This window comes from Crocuta crocuta, unplaced genomic scaffold, assembly GCF_008692635.1.
Source record: "Crocuta crocuta isolate KB4526 unplaced genomic scaffold, BGI_CrCroc_1.0 scaffold216, whole genome shotgun sequence".
Taxonomy (NCBI): domain Eukaryota; kingdom Metazoa; phylum Chordata; class Mammalia; order Carnivora; family Hyaenidae; genus Crocuta; species Crocuta crocuta.
The window spans coordinates 6,921,187-6,940,442 of record NW_027531504.1 but is presented as its reverse complement, the minus strand read 5'-3'; the positions used below and the strand labels follow the sequence as shown (position 1 = coordinate 6,940,442).

The 19,256-nt window shown below is 36.6% G+C and overlaps 1 protein-coding gene across 1 annotated transcript in view; it reads right to left on the bottom strand.

The window, feature by feature from the left end:
• Nucleotides 1-19,256, bottom strand: part of CEP83 (centrosomal protein 83) — a 150,444-nt gene that overhangs the window by 65,368 nt on the left and 65,820 nt on the right. Inside the window, exons 4-5 of the mRNA XM_077772189.1 lie at nt 15,291-15,383; nt 12,816-12,947 (exon numbers count right to left, since the gene is read on the bottom strand). Coding sequence (XP_077628315.1) covers nt 12,816-12,947; nt 15,291-15,383 — 225 coding nt within the window. The remainder of the gene's footprint in view (nt 1-12,815; nt 12,948-15,290; nt 15,384-19,256) is intronic.

The following is a 19,256-nucleotide window of genomic DNA, read 5'->3' as shown; positions in this document are numbered from 1 at the left end:
TTAACAGACCGTCTTAATTATAACAGCTTTATAGTAAATCCTGATGTCAGACACTGTCAGTCATCTGACTTTGTCTTTAATATTGTGTTGGCTATTCTGGGTCTTTTGTCTCTCTCTATAAACTTCAGAAGCAGTTTGTTGATATCAACAAAGTAACTTGCTGACATTTTGATTAGGATTGCACTGAATCTATAGACCAAGTTGAGAAGAACAGATATGCTGACAACATTAAGTCTTTCTATCCACAAACATGGAATGTCACTCCATTTAATTAGTTCTTTAATTTTGGTCATCAGTTTTGTAGTTTTCTTCATATAGATCTTCTACATTTTTTCATATTTATATCTAAGTATTACATTTTGGGGGATGCTAACATAAGTGATACTGTGTTTTTAATTTCAAATTCCACCTCATCATTCCTATTACACAAGAAAGTGATTGTCTTTTGTACATTATCCTGCCAACTTCACTGTAACTCTAATTAGTTTCAAGAGTTTTTTTGTTCACTGTTTCAAATTTTCTTTATAGACAACCATGTATCTGCGAACAAAGGAAGTTTAGTTTCTACCAAATTTGTATGTCTTTTATTTTCTTTTCTTGTCTTACTGTATTGAATAAGACTTCCAGTACTGAAAAAGAGTGGTAAAAGGATATCCTTACCTCATTGTTCCTGATCTTAGCGGGAAAGCTCTAAGTTTCTCATCATTAAGTATGATGTTAGCAACAGAGTTTTTGTAGATGTTCTTTAACAAGGTGAGGTAGTTCCCCTCTCTTCCTAGTTTGTTGAGAGTTTTTATCATGAATGGATGTTGGATTCTGTCAAATGATTTTTCTGCATCAACTGATACAATCATGTGATTTTTTTGGTCCATTGATATGACTGAATTACATTATTTTATAATGTTGAGCCAGGTTTGCATGGCTGGCATAATGCCTACTTGTTCACAGTGTATTATTCTTTTAATACAGTGTTGGATTTGATTTGCTAATATTTTGTTTAGGATTCTTGAATCTTTATTCATGAGAGACAGTGGTCTATAGTTATGTTGCTTTTTTCTTTTAATGTCTTTAATTTAGGTATTAGGTTGGTTGAGGTTTTAGGTTAGGTATTAGGTATTAAGAAATATTACTCCGACTCTATTTTCTGTAAAAGCCTGTAGAGATCTGGCATAATTTCTTCCTTAAATGTTTGGTTAAGAACCTATAACTTATGAACCAACTGGGGTTGCCCAGTCATTTTTTATTAGATGTCAGACATTGTGAATTTTATGTTTTTGTTTGTTTGTTTTCAACATCGCATTCTTTTGGATTCCTTTACATGCTTTAAAATCTTCATTCTGTTATACTTCTAGGTTACTTAGGAAGAGTTTAATACTTTTAGATCTTGCTTTTACATTTCTTAGGGAGAACCAGAGTACCCTTTTAGTGTAGGGCTAATTTGGCTTCACTACTGAAGTAAAATCTTTCTGAGTCTTCTACTCAATGCACCATGTACTATAAGGCCTTTCCATTCTGCTGGACATAATATAGGCCAATTGTAGAGATTACTTCATTTATTTTCCTTCCTTCAGGGATCACTGCCTTGTATTACCTGTTTTCCAGTCTGAACACCACTGTTTCCTATATTTTGTCTCAGTTTTTGGTGAAGACCTTAAGAAAACATTCAATCCCTATTAGGGCCAGAAACAGATACTCCCCAACTACCCAGATCTGAATCATGGTTCTATCACCTACTAGCTTTATAACCTTGAACTAGTCTCTCAGTGCTTCATGAATGTTTTCTCATAAATGAGTGTTTCCTCATTTATAAAATGGAAATAATGATTATCTAATTCTTACAAATAAGAGAATTCAAGTATATATAAAATGATTCTCTCAATAAACTAACTATGAATTTGTGTCTTCCCTCTATGTATTTCACTTCTTCAAACTCTAGTTTGTCATTTACAAGTCTGAAATCTATTTTAAAATATCTGCTATATTTATTTTGATAATTAGTACTATGATTAATGCTGCCAGGTACTAACAGTAATAACACCATTAACCTGAGCATTTACTGTGTGTCAAGCATTATGGTAAATATTTTGCACATGAAGTTTCAGGTTCTTAGATCTTAGTTTTTAAAAATCAAGTTAGGTCACTTTTTTATATTTCTACAATTCTACGTTTCCCCTCTTCCCCTTTATGTATTAGAATTAATTTTTCACAAATTAGTGATGGAATACAAAAACATTTGGTCATTTATTTTTACTAGGAAAACATAAACACTTAAATTATTTACTAATCTAAAGTTCCTATTTTAATCCAATTTTGGATGTTACATTTTTCTTTCCTTAGACTCCTACTTTCTCCTAGTAAGAGAAAGACAGTCACAGGGAGAAAGTAATCCCCAGACTATGTACTTACCTCCAGACACTGTTACAGAAAGATTAGGGAACAAGATTTAAGAACTGTAGGGAAAAGAGCTGATATTCACGATGTCTTAAAAATAATTTTACTCAGACTAAAAAGAAAATAGGGACAATAAAAACACATGCTGCCAGGACACAGAGCAGCTAAAAGCAGAACAGTCAGAATGCTAGGAATGAGATGAAGGTGGGAGGCACAGGAAATAAAATGAAAGATGCCTTGGAGCTCTTTACATCGTCTCAAGTATAGAGCTGACACAAAAACTCCAGCATGCTAAAGGACAGGATCATATACTCAAAAAATGTGAGTATGTGGAAATTCAAACAATGATAATAATAGCTAGAATTTACTGAATGCTTACTATGTGCTAAGTACTCATCTAAGCACTTTACACATATTAATTTCATAGGAATCTGAGAAGGCTGCAAGTCAGAGAACTTAGAATATTTTAGATACAGGAGCCATATGGGCCACTTCGGACTTCAGAACATATCAGGACAAAAAGGAAGTGTTTTAAGATATATGTGTCAGGGTAAAGACCAAAACTAGGAAACCATTGTCAGTTCTGTGCTACCTGTGTTGTAAGAAAAAAATAGCATGTGGGGGCATCTAGGTGGCTCAGCTGGTTAGGTGCCCAACTCTTGATTTCAGCTCAGATAATGATCTCATGGTTCGTGAGATTGAGCCCCACATGGACTCTGTGCTGACAGCATGGAGCTTGCTTGGGATTCTCTCTCCCCCTCTCTGTCTCTCCCCTACTCACTCTCTAACTCACACACACAAAATAAATAAATGAACATTAAAAAAAGAAAAAAGAGCCCAGGAGTCAAGAAGGCAGAGAGGAAGGGGAACCGAAATTTCTCTCCTCTCTCAAACACAGCAGTATTGCAGTCAGAACACTTGGAATTCCAGGAATCCAGGCTACGGAGTGACAGAAACCTATCCACAGGTGTACAGAGACAGCTTGGTGGGACAGAGGTGCGTGTTTGCAAATTGGGAGAGATAAAACAGGTGGCTTAGTCACAGGGGGGTCAAACCCCTTCAGTGGAGACAAAAGGAAGAGAAAGGCTGTGGAAGTGTGGGATTATAATTGGACAAGAGAAAAACCTCTCCAGACCATGGACTGGTGAACAAAAAGTACGAAGAGAGCCAGTTTCTACCTTGCAAACAGAGTGAAGATCGTAGTTTTCAGGGTTATGCGACTTTGTCCAGACCAGAGCTGTGTGTGCATGCTCGCGTGCCTTGGAGGGAGGGGAGCCAGCCCCAGGGCTAGGTAGCAATCTTAGCATAAAGGGAGACAGGGCATACTGGGAGAGGGCAGTACCCTCCCTTGAGTAGTGTCTGAAGGAGGTATATTGCCCCTTCAAGGATAAAAGACCCTGCAGGTGCCAGCCAGAAGGCCCTTGTTGACTGGGCAGAGTGACACTATTACAAAACCTGGCCTGTGTGGAGAAGGATCATTTAAGACATCAGGTTTTGAGTCTCAGCCGAGCACCTAGGAGGTTCAGGAGACTGGAGCAGGACAAGCCAGCTGGCTGTGCTGCTCTGTGAGGGCTGCCTAAGACACCTAGTCATGGTTTGAGACACCCGGTCGAGGAAGCAGAAACTGGGGCGTTGCCATTTTTCTCCCCATCACCAACCCGGTGGGGTTTCAGGGAACAGGACAGTGGACCCCAGTGGAAGCAGGACCTACTTATACCAACCCTTGCTCCTGATACCTGGTAACTGCTTATCTATGGAGTGAGAATGACACTGACCAAACCAGACAGCCTCTCCTCCAGACTAGCACAGCCACCAGTTTCAAGGCACCAACAGACAACTGACCTGCAGTTTTGGATTTTCTAACCTGATTTTTGGTCAATTCTTTATATATATATACATATATATACATATACATATGTATATACATGTATATATATATGAATTTATATATTTTATATATGTAATATATATAACATATAATTATATATATATTATTTATATATAAATTTTTAAATATAAAATATTTTTTTTCTTGTTCTTTCTCTGTTCTGTTTGTTTAATCAGGAATTTTTACTCTATTGTTTTTATACTTTTTCTATATCTCCTTTTTCTTTATTCTCCTCTCTCTCTCTGGATTAAGCATTATAGTTNCTCTGCCTGGTCTCTTTTTTTTTCTGCCCCTCTCATTTCTCTCTTTGTATGAGATAAGGCTTCTTCTACCCTCCCAACCTTTTATCATTTTTTCCAGGGTTACTTCAATGAAAAAATCAAAGGATATCTGGTGGAAGGTCAAAACCATCACTATGAATAGAGAGATAAAGTAACCAGAGACACAACAACAGAGTGCAGGCAACACACTCCAAAAACGCTTCCTGAGGTGCCAAGCCCTGGACAGTGCATGACTCCTTTTTAATATAGTAGTACTCACAGGTGCAGGACATACAAGGTATTAAAACATGTAAAAGACAGAAAATAGCCAAAATGATGAAACGGAAGAATTCTCCTCAAAAGAAATTCCAGGAAGAAGTAAGAGCCAGAAAATTGCTCAAAACAAAGAATATATTTGAACATGAATTTTGAATAATAGTTATAAGAGTAATAGCTGGGCTTGAAAAAAGTATAGAAGCGCCTGGATGGCTCAGTCGGTTAAGCGTCCGACTTCGGCTCAGGTCATAATGTCACGGTTCGTGGGTTCGAGCCCCACGTTGGTCTCTGTGCTGACAGCTAGCTCAGAGCCTGGAGCCTATCTTCAGATTCTGTGTCTCCCCCTCTCTCTGATCCTCCCCTGCTCACACTGTCTCTCAAAAAAAAAATAAATAAATAAAACATTTTAAAAAATTAGAAGAAAGCAGAGAATCTATTGCTGCAGAAATCAGACCTAAGAAGTAGTCACAACAAATTAAGGAATGCTGTAAATGAGATGCAAAATAAACTAGATGCAGTGACAGCAAGGATGGAAGAAGCAGAGGGGAAAATAGGTGAAGTATAAGATAAAACTTTGGAAAATGATGAAGCTGAGAAAAAGAGGGATAGGAAATTACTAGACCATGAGGGGAGAATAAGAGACCTAAGTGATTCAATGAAACATAGTAATATCCAATATCCATAACATAGGAGTTCTAGAAGAAGAGAGAGAAAGGGGCAGAAGGTTTATTTGAACAAATTATAGCTGAGAACTTCCCTAATCTGGGGGAGGAAGCAGACATCCAAGGCCAGAAGGTACAGAGAACTTGCTTCAAAATCAACAAAAACAGATCAACACCACAATACATCATAATGAAACTGGCAAAATACAAAGACAAAGAGAGAATTTTGAAAGCAGCTGGGATAAATGGGCCTTTACCTACAAGGGTTTATCCAGCAAGGCTGTCACTTAGAATAGAAGAGATAAAGGCTTTTGCAGACAAACAAAAACTAAAGGAGTTCATGACCACTAAACCAGCCCTGCAGGAGATCCTAAGGGGGACTCTGTGAATGGAAAGCAGCAAAGACCACAAAGGACCAGAGACATCACTACAGGCATGAAACGTATAGATAACACAATGACGCTAAATCCATACCTTTCAATAATCACTCTGAATGTAAATGAACTAAATGCCCAAATCAAAAGACACAGTGTATCAGTATGGATAAAAAACCAAGATCCATCCATATGCTACCCACAAGAGACTCATTTTAGACCTGAGGACACCTGCAGATTGAAAAGTGAGGAGATGGAGAATGCTACTGGATGTCAAAAGAAAGCCAGAGCAGCCATACTTATATCAGTCAAACTAGATTTTAAACCGAAAACTAACGAGATGAAGAAGTGTATTATATCATAATTAAGGGGTCTATTCATCAAGAAAAGCTAACAATTGTAAATATTTATGCCCCCAATGTGGAGACCCTAAATATATAGATCAATTAATCACAAACATAAGCAAACATATTGATAATAATATTGTAACTGTAGGTGACTTTAATACTCCACTTACAGCAATGGACAGATCATCTAGGCAGAAAATCAATAAGGAAACAATGGTCTTGAATGATACACTGGACCAGATGGACTTAACAGATATATTCAGAACTTTTCATCCAAAAGCAGCAGAATACACATTTTTCTCGAGTGCACATGGAACACTCTCCAAAACAGATCACATAAGGGGTCACAAAACAGTCCTAAACAAATATAAAAGGACTGAGATCATACTATGCATATTTTCAAATCACAAAGCTATGAAACTTGAAATCAACCACAAGAAAAAATTTGGAGAGCCTCCAAATACACTGAAGCTACAGAACATCCTACTAAAGAATGAATGGGTCAACCAGGAAATTAAAGAAGAAATTATAAAATATATGGCAGCAAAGGAAAATAACACAAGAATCAAAACCCTCTGGGATGCAGCAAAGGCAGTCCTAAGAGGAAAATACATTGCAATCCAGACCTATCTCAAGAAGCAAGAAAGATCCAAAATACAGAATCTAACCTCACACCTAAAGTAACTAGAAACAGAGCAGCAAAGAAAACCTAAAGCCAGCAGAAGATGAGAAATAATAAAGGTTAGAGCAGAAATAAAAAAAATATAGAATCCAAAAACATAGTAGACCAGATTAATGAATCTAACAGCTGGTTCTTTGAAAGAATAAACAAAATTGATAAACTCTTAGCCAGATTTCTCAAAAAGAAGAGAGAGAGGACCCAAATAGATAAAATCATGAATGAAAGAGAAGAGATCAGATCCAACACCACAGAAATATAAACATAGAGTATACTATGAAAAATTATATGCCAATAAACTAGACAATCTGAAGAAATGGACAAATTCCTACACACCAACAACACTACCAAGACTCAAATGGGAAGAAATAGATAATTTGAACAGACCTATAGCCAGTAAAAAAATTCAATCAGTTATCAAAAATCTGCAAACAAATAAAAGTCTTAGGCCAAATGGCTTTCCAGGAGAATTCTACTTGACATTTAAAGGAGGGTTCATACCTATTCTTCTTGAACTGTTCCAAAAGACAGACACAGAAGGAAAACTTCAAGACTCATTCTATGAAGCCAGCATTACCCTGATTCTCAAACTAGACAAAGACCCCACTAAAAAGGAGAATTACAGGCGAATATCCCTGATGAACATGGGTATAAAACTTAAACAAGATACTAGCAAATTTAATTCAACAGTATATTAAAAGAATTATTCACCACGATCAAGTGGGATTCATTCCTGGGCTGCAGGGCTGTTTCAATATTCACAAATCAATCAATGTGATACATGATATTAACAGAAGAAAGTATAAGAACCATATGATCCTGTCAATAGATGCAAAAAAACACTTCACAAAATAGAGCATACTTTCTTAATAAAAACTCTCAAGAAAGTCAGGATAGCAGGAACATACCTCAACATCATAAAACCCATATATGAAAGGCCCACAGCTAATATCGTCCTTGATGGGGAAAAACTGAACGTTTTCCCCTGAGATCAGGAACATGACAGGAATGTCCACTCTCACCACTGTTGTTTAACATAGTGATGGAAGTCCCAGCCTCAGCACTCAGACAATAAAATGAAACAAAAGCATCCAAGTTGGCAAAGAAGAACTCAAACTTTCACTTTTCATACATGACATGATACTCTACATGGAAAACCTCAAAGACTCCACCAAAAAATTGCTAGGACTGATACAAGAAAACAGTAAAGTCGCAGGATATAATATCAATGCACAGAAACTGGTTTCATTTCTATATATGAAGCAACAGAAAGAGATATCAAGGAATCAATCCCATTTACAATTGTACCAAGAGCCATAAAATACCTAGGAATAAACCTAACCAAAAAGGTAAAAGATCTGTATGCTGAAAACTATAGAAAGCTTATGAAAGAAATTGAAGAAAACACAAAGAAATGGAAAAACATTCCATGTTCATGGATTGGAAGAGCAAATATCGCTAAAACATCTATACTACCCAAAGCAATCTACACATTCACTGCAATCCCAATTAAAATAGCACCAGCATCTTCTCAGAGCTGAACAAACAATCCTAATATTTGTATGGAACGATGAAGGACCCCGAATAGCCAAAGTAATGTTGAAAAAGAAAACCAAAGCCAGAGGCATCACAATCCCAGACTTTAGCCTATACTACAAAGCTGCCATCATCAAGACATTATGGTACTGGCACAAAAACAGAGACATAGACCAATGGAATAAAGAATCCAGAAACTGACCTACAAATGTATGGCCAACTAATCTTCAACAAAGCAGGAAAGAGTATCCAATGGAAAAAAGACAGTCTCTTTAGCAAATAGTGCTGGGAGAACTGGACAGCAATAAGCAGAAGAATGAAACTGGACCACTTTCTTATACCATACACAAAAATAAATTCAAAAAGGATGAAAGACCTAAATATGAGACAGGAAGCCATCAAAATCCTCTAGGAGAAAGTAGGCAACAACCTTTTTGACTTCAGCCCCAGCAACTTCTTATTTGACATGCCTCTGAAGGCAAGGGAAATAAAGGCAAAAATGAACTATTAGGACCTCAACAAGATAAAAAGCTTCTGCACAGTGAAGGACACAATCAATAAAACTAAAAGGCAACCAACAGAATGGGAGAAGATATTTGCAAATGACATATTGGATAAAGGGTTAATATCAAAATTCTATAAAGAACTTACCAAACTCAACACCCAAAAAACAAATAATCCAGAGTAGAAATGAGCAGAAGACATGAATAGACACTTTTCCAAAGAAGACATATAGATGGCTACCAGACACATGAAAAGATGCTCAACATTGCTCACCATCAGGGAAATACAAATCAAAACCATTTTGAGATATCACCTCACACCAGTCAGAGTGGCTAAAATTAACAACAGATGTTAGCAAGGATGTAGAGAAAGGGGAAACCTCCTGCACTGTTGGCGGGAATGCAAACTGTGCAGCCACTCTGGAAAACAGTGTGGAAGTTCCTATAAAAATTAAAAATAGAATTACCCTACAACCCAGCAATAGCACCACTAGGAATTTATCCAATGGATACAGGAGTGCTGATGCATAGGGGCACATGTACCCCAAAGTTTACAGCAGCACTTTCAACAATAGACAAATTATGGAAAAGGCCCAAATGTCCATCAACTGATGAACGGATAAAGAAGATACAGATACACACACACACACACACACACACACACAGGAATACTACTTGGAAATGAAAAAGAATAAAATTTTGCCATTTGCAACAATGTGGATGGAACTGGAAGCTAAGTGCTAAGTGGAGTAAGTCAGTCAGAAAAAGACAGATATCATATGTTTTTACTCATATGTGGAATTCGAGAAACTTAACAGAAGACCATAGGGAAGGGAAGAAAAAATAAGTTACAGAGAGGGAGGCAAACCATGAGACTCATAAACAGAGAACAAACTGAGGGTTAATGAGTGTGGGGTTAGGGGTGAGCAGGGAAAATAGGAGAAGGGCACACAGAAGGGAGCTTGTTGTGATGAGCACTGGGTGTTGTATATAAGCAATGAATCATGGGAATCTACTCCTGAAACCAAGACTACACTGTATAAATCTGCCAAAAATGAAACAAAGGGTATTACTGTGAATGCTATTATAAATCACAGTGAAAATATAACACTGACAATAAAATAATTTGATTTTAAAAAAGAAAAGAAAATAGCATGTGGGAACAGGGACCCAGAAAAGTTCTTTTTGTCAGAGAAAATTTGACTTCTCATTAGCCCAATAAAAGCCAAGGTAGAGATCAGTCTGGAGAGCCTGATGGAATAATCTCAGGGACCCGTCGTTATATATTTCCACTCTAAAGTTTTTTATATGATACAGGGCTTACTGCCCCTCTCTCAACATCATACTTCCTTACTGAATTACTCTTGCTTCTTTCACTCTTTCAGTAAACCAGTATAATCACTTGTACCTAAAACTCTTTTATTACTATTTGCAGAATATAAAATTAGACACCAAAACCATAATGAAAACACAACAGTATCACTTTGAATAATGCCTATACATGCAACTTCAGAATTTCATCTGTATGAAGTCTCAGACTTAATATGTACTTACAGCCAAATGCATTGAGAAATCATGACATTATCTTATTCATAAGATAAAGACATCTACTTCATATATTCTTTTTAATTCAGAATATCATGAGGGAAATGTGAATCACTGGAGAGCTTCTCATGAAAATACTAACAAAATCTTCCTATTCATATAAGCACCAACACAGTAAAGAATATTCAGTTACTTCTTTTACCTGTAGAAGTGAAAATGCGTTAAGTACGGTGTGAATCCTTAACTAACACAAGAAATGCCAATTATTTTTAGTACAAACTAATATATTTTATACCAGTTTAAACTGTAAAATTGGAGGATGGCAAGAGTCGTCTTTACTTTGAAGTTTTACTGCTGTCTCATAATCTACAATCATATCACTAGGTTTTACTGTTCTTGCATATAGAAACTGGAGTATAAAGTGATGGAATGAAAGAGATTACCCAGTTATCCACTAATTAATACTGTTCCTGCATAACCAACTGGAAAGTAGAAAGAACTTTGGTCTTAACAGAAAGTTTTACTCTTCTAGTCTTTATTATGGCTTCTTAGCTAGCTGTTTGTTTTCAGATTTCTTATAATGTCATAGACATTTAAATTAGGAAAATTAATGACACCACTGGCCCCTTGAAAATTTTAATGAATAGTATTTGGTCTTTCAAGGGTGAAAACTAGATTAGTCATCAGATTTCAGATTTCTCAGCAGAAACAATTTCATTCTTTAGAAAAACAATAAAACTAAGAAACTACAAAATACAAATAATCACTACCAGATAAATATCAACATTAGACTTGAAATGCAAAGTATAAAACAAAGCACCAGTATCCTTAACCTCAGTGGTTATACTTCAATACAATAAACCTACATTTTAGGCTGGAAATCTTTCATTCCTATTTTCCACAAGAAAAATTTTAAATGAAATTCCTTTACGTCTGCTAAAATTGCAGATTCAAAACCTTTCATCATCATAAGAAGTATAGATCAACAGATCTCTTGACAAAATTAGCTGTTGAATGGCTTCTAATTGGTTTCTCAACTTCAAATCATTGCTAATTTCAAACTTAAAACTTTGCCCTGGTAGTTGAGGTGCCTGAGCTCTACTGCAAACTTGGCTGCTGACTTTCTATGAGACTTTGGGCAAGTTGCTTATCTTGTGCTTCAAGTGTCCTCATTTTTTTTATATATATTTTATTACTTTAGATTTTAGATTTTATTATTTAGAGTCACACGCCCCACTGACTGACCAGAAAGGCACCCCTCTAGGGTCCTCATTTTAAATGAATAAAATAATATAATCCTGCCCCATCTCACTGTTATACCAAAAGTAACATCATGTAAATAAAGCATTCAAAGCTATAAAGAATTTTTTAATAAAAATGGCTATTATATAAGTATTTATAGTTTTCCAGCACTGTATTATCAATGGACTCAAATGATCCAATGTTCGTAGAGCTTCTTACACATCAAACAATCATGGAACAGTCTTCTCACTGATTAAAAATAGATCAGTTTGATCCAATTAGAAATTGGTAAAGGAAGGTGAATACATTCTAATTCTTAATCCCAAATAAAGAGTGCAATAAATACATAATGCAGATGTGTTTGTACATAGAATGTTTCACATAATTGCACAACCAAGTTTTTTTTTTTTTTAACAAATTCGACTAGCATTATTGAATACAGCAGAACAAAATTGATATTTCTTTCCATCCTGAAAAAATCGTGTGAAAAGTACATAAAGAATGATAAACACACAGTCTCTTTTTTTTTTTTTTTTTTGGCAAAATTAGGAGACAAAAGAAAATTGGTTGAAAGGCTGCCCAAACAATAGAGATAGAGTAGGGGGAAATGCTGTAGGCAGGAGAAGGAAAATTCTGCAGTTGTTGATGTCAGAAAGAACAAATTTCACTTCTTGAATGTGATGGGCACAACTTAAAAGTATAAATCCCTTATTTCTCTCAGCAGAAACTAGGTACATGGGCTGATAGCCAGGGCTCTCCTGGATGTAGTTTGGTCCCAAAAAGTAGAGGGGGGCAGTGTTACATAAAATATCATATAAATAAACTATATTTGCTAAAAAGAAATCTGTCTCTGTGGCTCTGGGAGAAGAGAGACTGTCTATCTCCACTGACTAGGGCAAAGTAAAGAGGAAAAAAGAGGAAAATCTAATAGCCAGAAACAATGTTCACACATACAAAAATGTTACTATAGAGCAGATGAAAATCATGCCAAATACTTCACCATAAATTAATGAAACTTAATTATGCAATCAACTCTAACTTGGGATTTACAAAAAATTCATAAAATTTTACTGACTAGAAGGATAAGGACTTAAACTAGAATAGTCACTCACCTCTGATTCATATTTTATTTTTTCTTCTTCTAGGATACGTGCAAATTCTTCTTTCTGGTGTTCAAATTCTGATTTGAGAAATGTATGTTCATAGCGGAGCTTATTATATTCAGCTCTATACTTTTCCACTTCCTAAATTAAAAGATTTCAATATTTGACAAGTTTATAAATGAAATTTGTACTTACTCCAAAAATCACTTTTGCAAATATAATTTTAAATTGCATTATATTGAAAGCCATTCTAAACAGTAAAAAATAAGCTTAACAGAAGTATAAATAAATCCTGAAAAAATTCTTATGAAAAGTATCCTACACACAGAATCAGCACATTCTTGAGAAGGTGCCAATAAAGCAAATTATCATTCAATTAACCCTATTTCCTCACTGATTCTCATATTAATAAAAATGAATAGCACATCAACAGTTTTGACCTCTGGGCTTAAAAATCAAATATTTAAGAATGTAGTACACCTTTCAAAATATAAAATTAACTCTATAGTAAAATAGAAAATAGCCCCCTGAAAGTCAAACAGGATGAATTCAAAGTAGAGGAAAGATTATTTGAATATTTAGTGCAATAATTTAAGGTTCAATAAAATATTACAATGATAGGAGCACCTGGGTGGCTCAGTGGGTTAAAGATCGGACTCTTGATTTCAGCTCAAGTCATGATCTCACAGGTGTGAGATCAAGCCCCTTGAAGGGATCCGCACTGGTGTAGGACTGCGTAAGATTCTCTCTTTCCTTCTGTCTCTTCCCTACTCATACACACATATTCTCTCTTTCCAAAAATAAAAACAAAATAAATTTATAATGTATATTATATAATAAAAAATATATATTATATTACAATGATAGTTCAACACACCAGTCTAAAGAATATATGTAGCACCAACTTTTCTAACCAGGAATACATGCAATTCTCTGGTATACTTCCAATTCTGCTTACTAACACCACAAACATTGCTGTTATTCAAAATTCAGTAAGAACTCAGGCAAGAGAGAATCTGGAGATACTATTTCAACATTCATCAGGTAATTAAGTAATAAGAATGTCTCCTAAAATATTCAACTCACTGTAAATATTCAGTTGAAAGACTTTCTAAGCCAGTTTACAAACCAAGAAAATGGGTTTCATTATTTATTCAAAACATACTTTTTTGTTTTTTTTTTTTAAGGTTTTACTTAAAAACCTTAAATCACCTATTTAGGTCTAAGTGGCTTTGTTTACAACCCCAAATTATGTCTCAACCACAATGCTTTGGTTATCCACCAGGAGGATATTCAAAAGACAACTTTATCAAGCCAGTAAGCCATTTATAAAAGCGGATTCTACAACTGTTTTGTGAAGTGCAGCATCACTAAACTACAGCTTTCCAAAAGAATTCATCTTGAAGGGGACAATATTCATTTGTTATGTGTAAGGCCTGGTCTATTTCTTAATTTAGGTTGCATATCTAAGTTGTCTAGCCTAGTACTTAATGTATGTCATCTTTTCCTATTCTATTAAACATTTAGTCCTATTATACTGATATTTCACAAAAGGAAGGAAATATTTCAATCTAAAGGGAAACTGTAACAAATTTTTATTCTTATGAGGTTGCATGAAATATGCTTTTTCAGGGGCACCTGGGTGGCTCAGTCAGTTAAGTGTCCAACTTCGGCTCAGGTCACAATCTCACAGTCCGTGGGTTCAAGCCTCGTGTCGGCTCTGTGCTGACAGCTCAGAGCCTGGAGCCTGCTTCGGATTCTGTGTCTCCCTCTCTCTCTGCCCCTCCCCTGCTCGCTCTGTCTCTCAAAATAAAGACACTAAAAAAAAATTTTTTTTAAAGAAATATCCTTTTTCATTCCACAAATATTATTCGAGCACCAACTGTATGCTAGGAACCATTCTAGGAACTTGGAATATACAATGAACAAAACAGATAAAGGTTTCTTCTCTCATGCAACCTAAATTCTAGAGATGGTAATAAAGTAAATGAAAAATAAGCACAGTACGTATTATACAGCATATTAGAAGATGATTAGTACTAGAGAAAAATAAAAAGTACAGCAGGGTAAATGGGGATCCAAAGGTCTAAGAAGTGATGGGAAAGGCAAGAAGCAATATTAAATGGAAATACAGGTTAGTCAAAGTCGCCCTCATTGAGAAAGTGACATTTCAGCAAAGACTTAAAAGAGATAAGGAAGTTGGCCAAAAGATATCTGGAAGGACACTGTTCATGACAGAAGAGTGAGCTAACGCAAAGATTTTTGATTTGTTCCATTTCTGGAGCGCCACAGAAACATCAAAGAGGCCAAGGTGGATGGAGGAAAGTAAGTCAGACAGATTATGGGAACTGATTCGTGCAGCCCTAAAAGTAAGGACTACTGAGTTAGAACGAGAGCTACTGCAGGGCTTCTAAGTAGGGGAATGATGCTTTTGATAAGTCACATAAAGATAAATGCACAGTTCGTTCTATATATATTACTTACTTCATCCAGATTCCTAAAACGGTCCCTCATTGGAGTTTCTAATTCTTGTTGTATTTGAGCTCGTAACAGTTCCAACTTTTGGGGAGTTAATACCTAATATGTAGAGAAATGTAAAACAATTCTAAATATGCGTTCACAAATATTAAAATCAAGAATTCACCAAATTTCAACACCTAACTATGAGAAAATTCAATTCATAGAAATTATGCTATATTCTAATTTTACGGTAATCATTATATAAATAGAACCATTATCTGAAATAGTACTTTAAGATCACAATTTCAGGGTCTCAGAGACGTCAAAAATCCCATTAACATGAGGTAAAGATACTCCCTGATTATTATTACTGTAACTGTTGGGAATAACCATGTTTGCAGCCTAGGTTACCACGCTTGATACAATGGCTAATTGATTTCTAAAGCAATTAGAATAAAGGCATAATAATTTGGTATATCACAGAGAATTCCTCAGACTTTTTTCCTTTTTTTTTTTTTTTAAGTTTATTTAGTTTTGAGAGAGAGATGGAGAGTGAGTGGGGGAGGGAGAGAGAGAAGGTGACACAGAATCCAAAGCAGGTTCCAGGCTCCAAGCTGTCAGCACAGAGCCCAACATAGGGCTCGAACCCACAAACTACGAGACCATGACCCGAGCCAACAAAGTTGGATACTTAACCAACTGAGCCACCCAGACGCCCCTCTTCAGACTTATTTTCAATCAATAAAGGCTGATTTTTATTCTGGCCACCAAAACCAGGTTCGTCCCTGTTATGCTCTCTTACAGAACTCAGATCTTAGTAAGTGATTAAGTATTTATGTAAGCTCCGTAAGGGCAAACACAGTCTTTATTCACCATGGTGTGTTTCCAACACTGCACACTACTGCCTGGCACATAGGATCACTCAATTACTATTTCTTGAATGAATGAATATTGGTTGTAAAACAAAAATATAGTTTATATTTATATTAACCTCTGAACATGACAAATACTCAGTTTAATTCATTTATTTATTCATCAATACTCCACACAGCCCAGAAACTTTACTGAATGCTTACTATACAAAGTATTCTGCAATATACTATATAATCTGTATAACACACTGTTCTAAATATCTTACATGTATTAACTAATTTATTTAATCCCTGCAACGATCCTCAATGTAGCTATATTATCATCCTTTTTTTTTTTTTAATAGAAACTCAAGCATACACAGAGCCTAACTTTCTAAAGATCACAAAAACTCACAGGAAACATTTCTCACTCTATAAGAAGTTCAAACTCTCATTTGAAAAATAACTTATACATACAAATAATTATAAAAATAACCAATATAAGTTCATCAGACAGGTAAAGACCCACATAAAATATTTTAAGTATAGAAAACTAAAGCTATAGTAGAACCCAAAAACTAAGAATGGATAACATTTTAAATTCCCTGGGGAGCAAAATGATCCTCAAAGTTAAGTTAAAGGCATTCTGAATTGAACCACACTAAGCACTACAGACAATTTAGAATCCTGGATCCGTGTGCATTAATGCTCTCTAGATACTGTGACAATCAAGGCCATGCTGAAACATTTATGCCACCTAGGAGAGCCACACCCTAGCTAGGAATAAAAGGGAAAGAAGGGGGAACTACAGAGCAGAAAATTCCTAAGTATGAGGTTTCTACTCTTATAATTTACTCAGTATTCAGTAATATTACTTTAAAAAAACATCTTACTTAAAATGAATAAAATTACATAAATAAAATAATTCAAACAAAAATATTAAAAACTTAAGTCTTCTTACTTCAGTCATCCAGTTTCCCTCTTACCTATCATTGCTAATTTTTTATGTATCCTTCTTGAAACAATATAAAAATACACACACATATACCACTTTTAATTTTTACATAAGGAAAGGCATGCTATACATATTTTTCTATATCTTACTTATTCACTGAAGGTATTCAAGCTTAAGAACGGCACCACCATATCTACATTTGAGGAAGAAGCAAAATGGATCCAAACCTTTGGTGGGAGAAATTGGTGACTATTGGGGGGGGGAGGGGGAGGCAGTGAATGGAGGTGGGAACCCAGATAGAAAGCTCTTGCTATAATCTGGTTTATGATGCCAAGAGTCTGGGTGATATTATCAGGGGTACAAACTGAGAAGGGGTGGTAATTAAAAGGAACAGAGTAATAATAGATAAACCTTATTTGGATCCTGTTTCAAACAAGCCAACTTTAAAAACAAGCAAAACTGTGGGAAAATTTGGGAAATGTAAACAAACATGCAATATAAAAAGATATTAAGGAATAAGTACCTTTAAGTATGATAATGGCATTATGACTATGCTTTTAAAGGAGGGACTGTCTTGATATGTAATAAAGATATATCCTAAACCATTTTTAGTTGAGATAATATGATTTGGCTCAAAATAATCCAGAGTGGTTGAGGGACAGAGCAGGGAGGTCAGAAGATAAAACAAGACTGACTGAGAGATGGTAATTATTGAAATTATTGATGGTGGGTGATGGGTATGTGAGGATGCAATATAACCTCCCTCTCTACTTAGGTACTTGTTTGAGACTTCTGTAATTAAAGGCTAATTAAAAATAGTAGCGCTTCCACTTCCAACAGATAGCATAAAAGAGATCAGATTTATTCTCCTCCTAAAACAAATAAGAGAATAGACAAAAATCAAATAGTTTTCAAGACAATGGGCCTAATAAAGCAACAAAGATCTCTCGAGACAAACAACAAAGAAAGTAAGCTTTGAGAATGCTTCCAGGCAATGCATAGAAAGGGATACCCAGGCAAAGTCTGGGTGGACTCTCTCACTTAGGCAAACGGAACTAAGAATCCAGGGAGAGCAGTGTGGCAAGTCACAAGGCAGAGTAGCAGAAAAGAGGATGGCACACGAAGAAAATTGTGAAGACCTCCAAGAGGTCTTTGTTGACTCATTCAGTAGCGTATCCCAATCAGCACATGCATGTATGGAAAATATTTAATTAAGACCAGGAAAAGAATAATCTGAAAGAATTAGATGGATAAGTAACCTGAGCTCATACACAGCTATGAATAGTTGCTTCTCCCAAAAGCCAGACTGAAAAACTTCATTTCACTGAGAAATGATTACTGAGAAGTTTCTGACCATTGGCACATAATGAGCACTTAACATTGACTTGCTCTCACTCAACAAATCTTAAAACTGGGGAGAGAGGCAAGATGGCGGAGAAGTAGGGAGCTCCGTACATTTTTCGCCTGCATTCATCTCTCAAACAGAGAAGGCCTGAAGTCGTAGGACACTGAGCCACAGGAGTTTGGGAAGAGAAAGAGACAGAGTACACTGGGAAGGAAACCTCATAAGTGCGTGAGTGTGAACTGGGGAAGATAAAAGCGGGATGGGACCCAGAGACTCGGAGGGAGGGGAGGGAACCTGGCTTGCGTGCAGCTGCGGTGAGAGATTAACCGGCGAGTGGTGGGGAGCTGCCACAAGTCCAGGGGAAAGGAAAGAAAAGCTGAGATTGCTCATAGAACCATCCCTGGAGAAGGGGGGGGAAAAAAACCCAGCCTGGAAAGACAGTGTTTTTTAGCTCTGGCTGGGATGCTGACTTTATACTAGGTGCCCTGGTCCCAAAAGGCGCCAGGAAAAACTGAACTGCCGTGTCCCCGGCACCATCCATGGAGGCGGCGGCCCGGTGAACCAGCAGCAACTCCTGCGGAGGCGGCCCCGGGGCCGGGTGAAGTGGCAGTGGCGCGCGAGACACCGGCCCGCTAAAGTGTCTGTGGCGGCGACCCGGTGAAGTGGCGACGGTGCCCGGTGAAGCGGCGGCTGCGTGAGCGAAAGTTGCCTGCTAAAGCGGCAGTGGCTGGTGAAGCAGCAGCAACGCCTGTGGCGACGGTCCCGGCGCCTGGTAAAGCAGCAGTGGCACGCGCGCGACATCAGCCCACTGAAGCTGCGGCGGCGACCTGGTGAAGTGC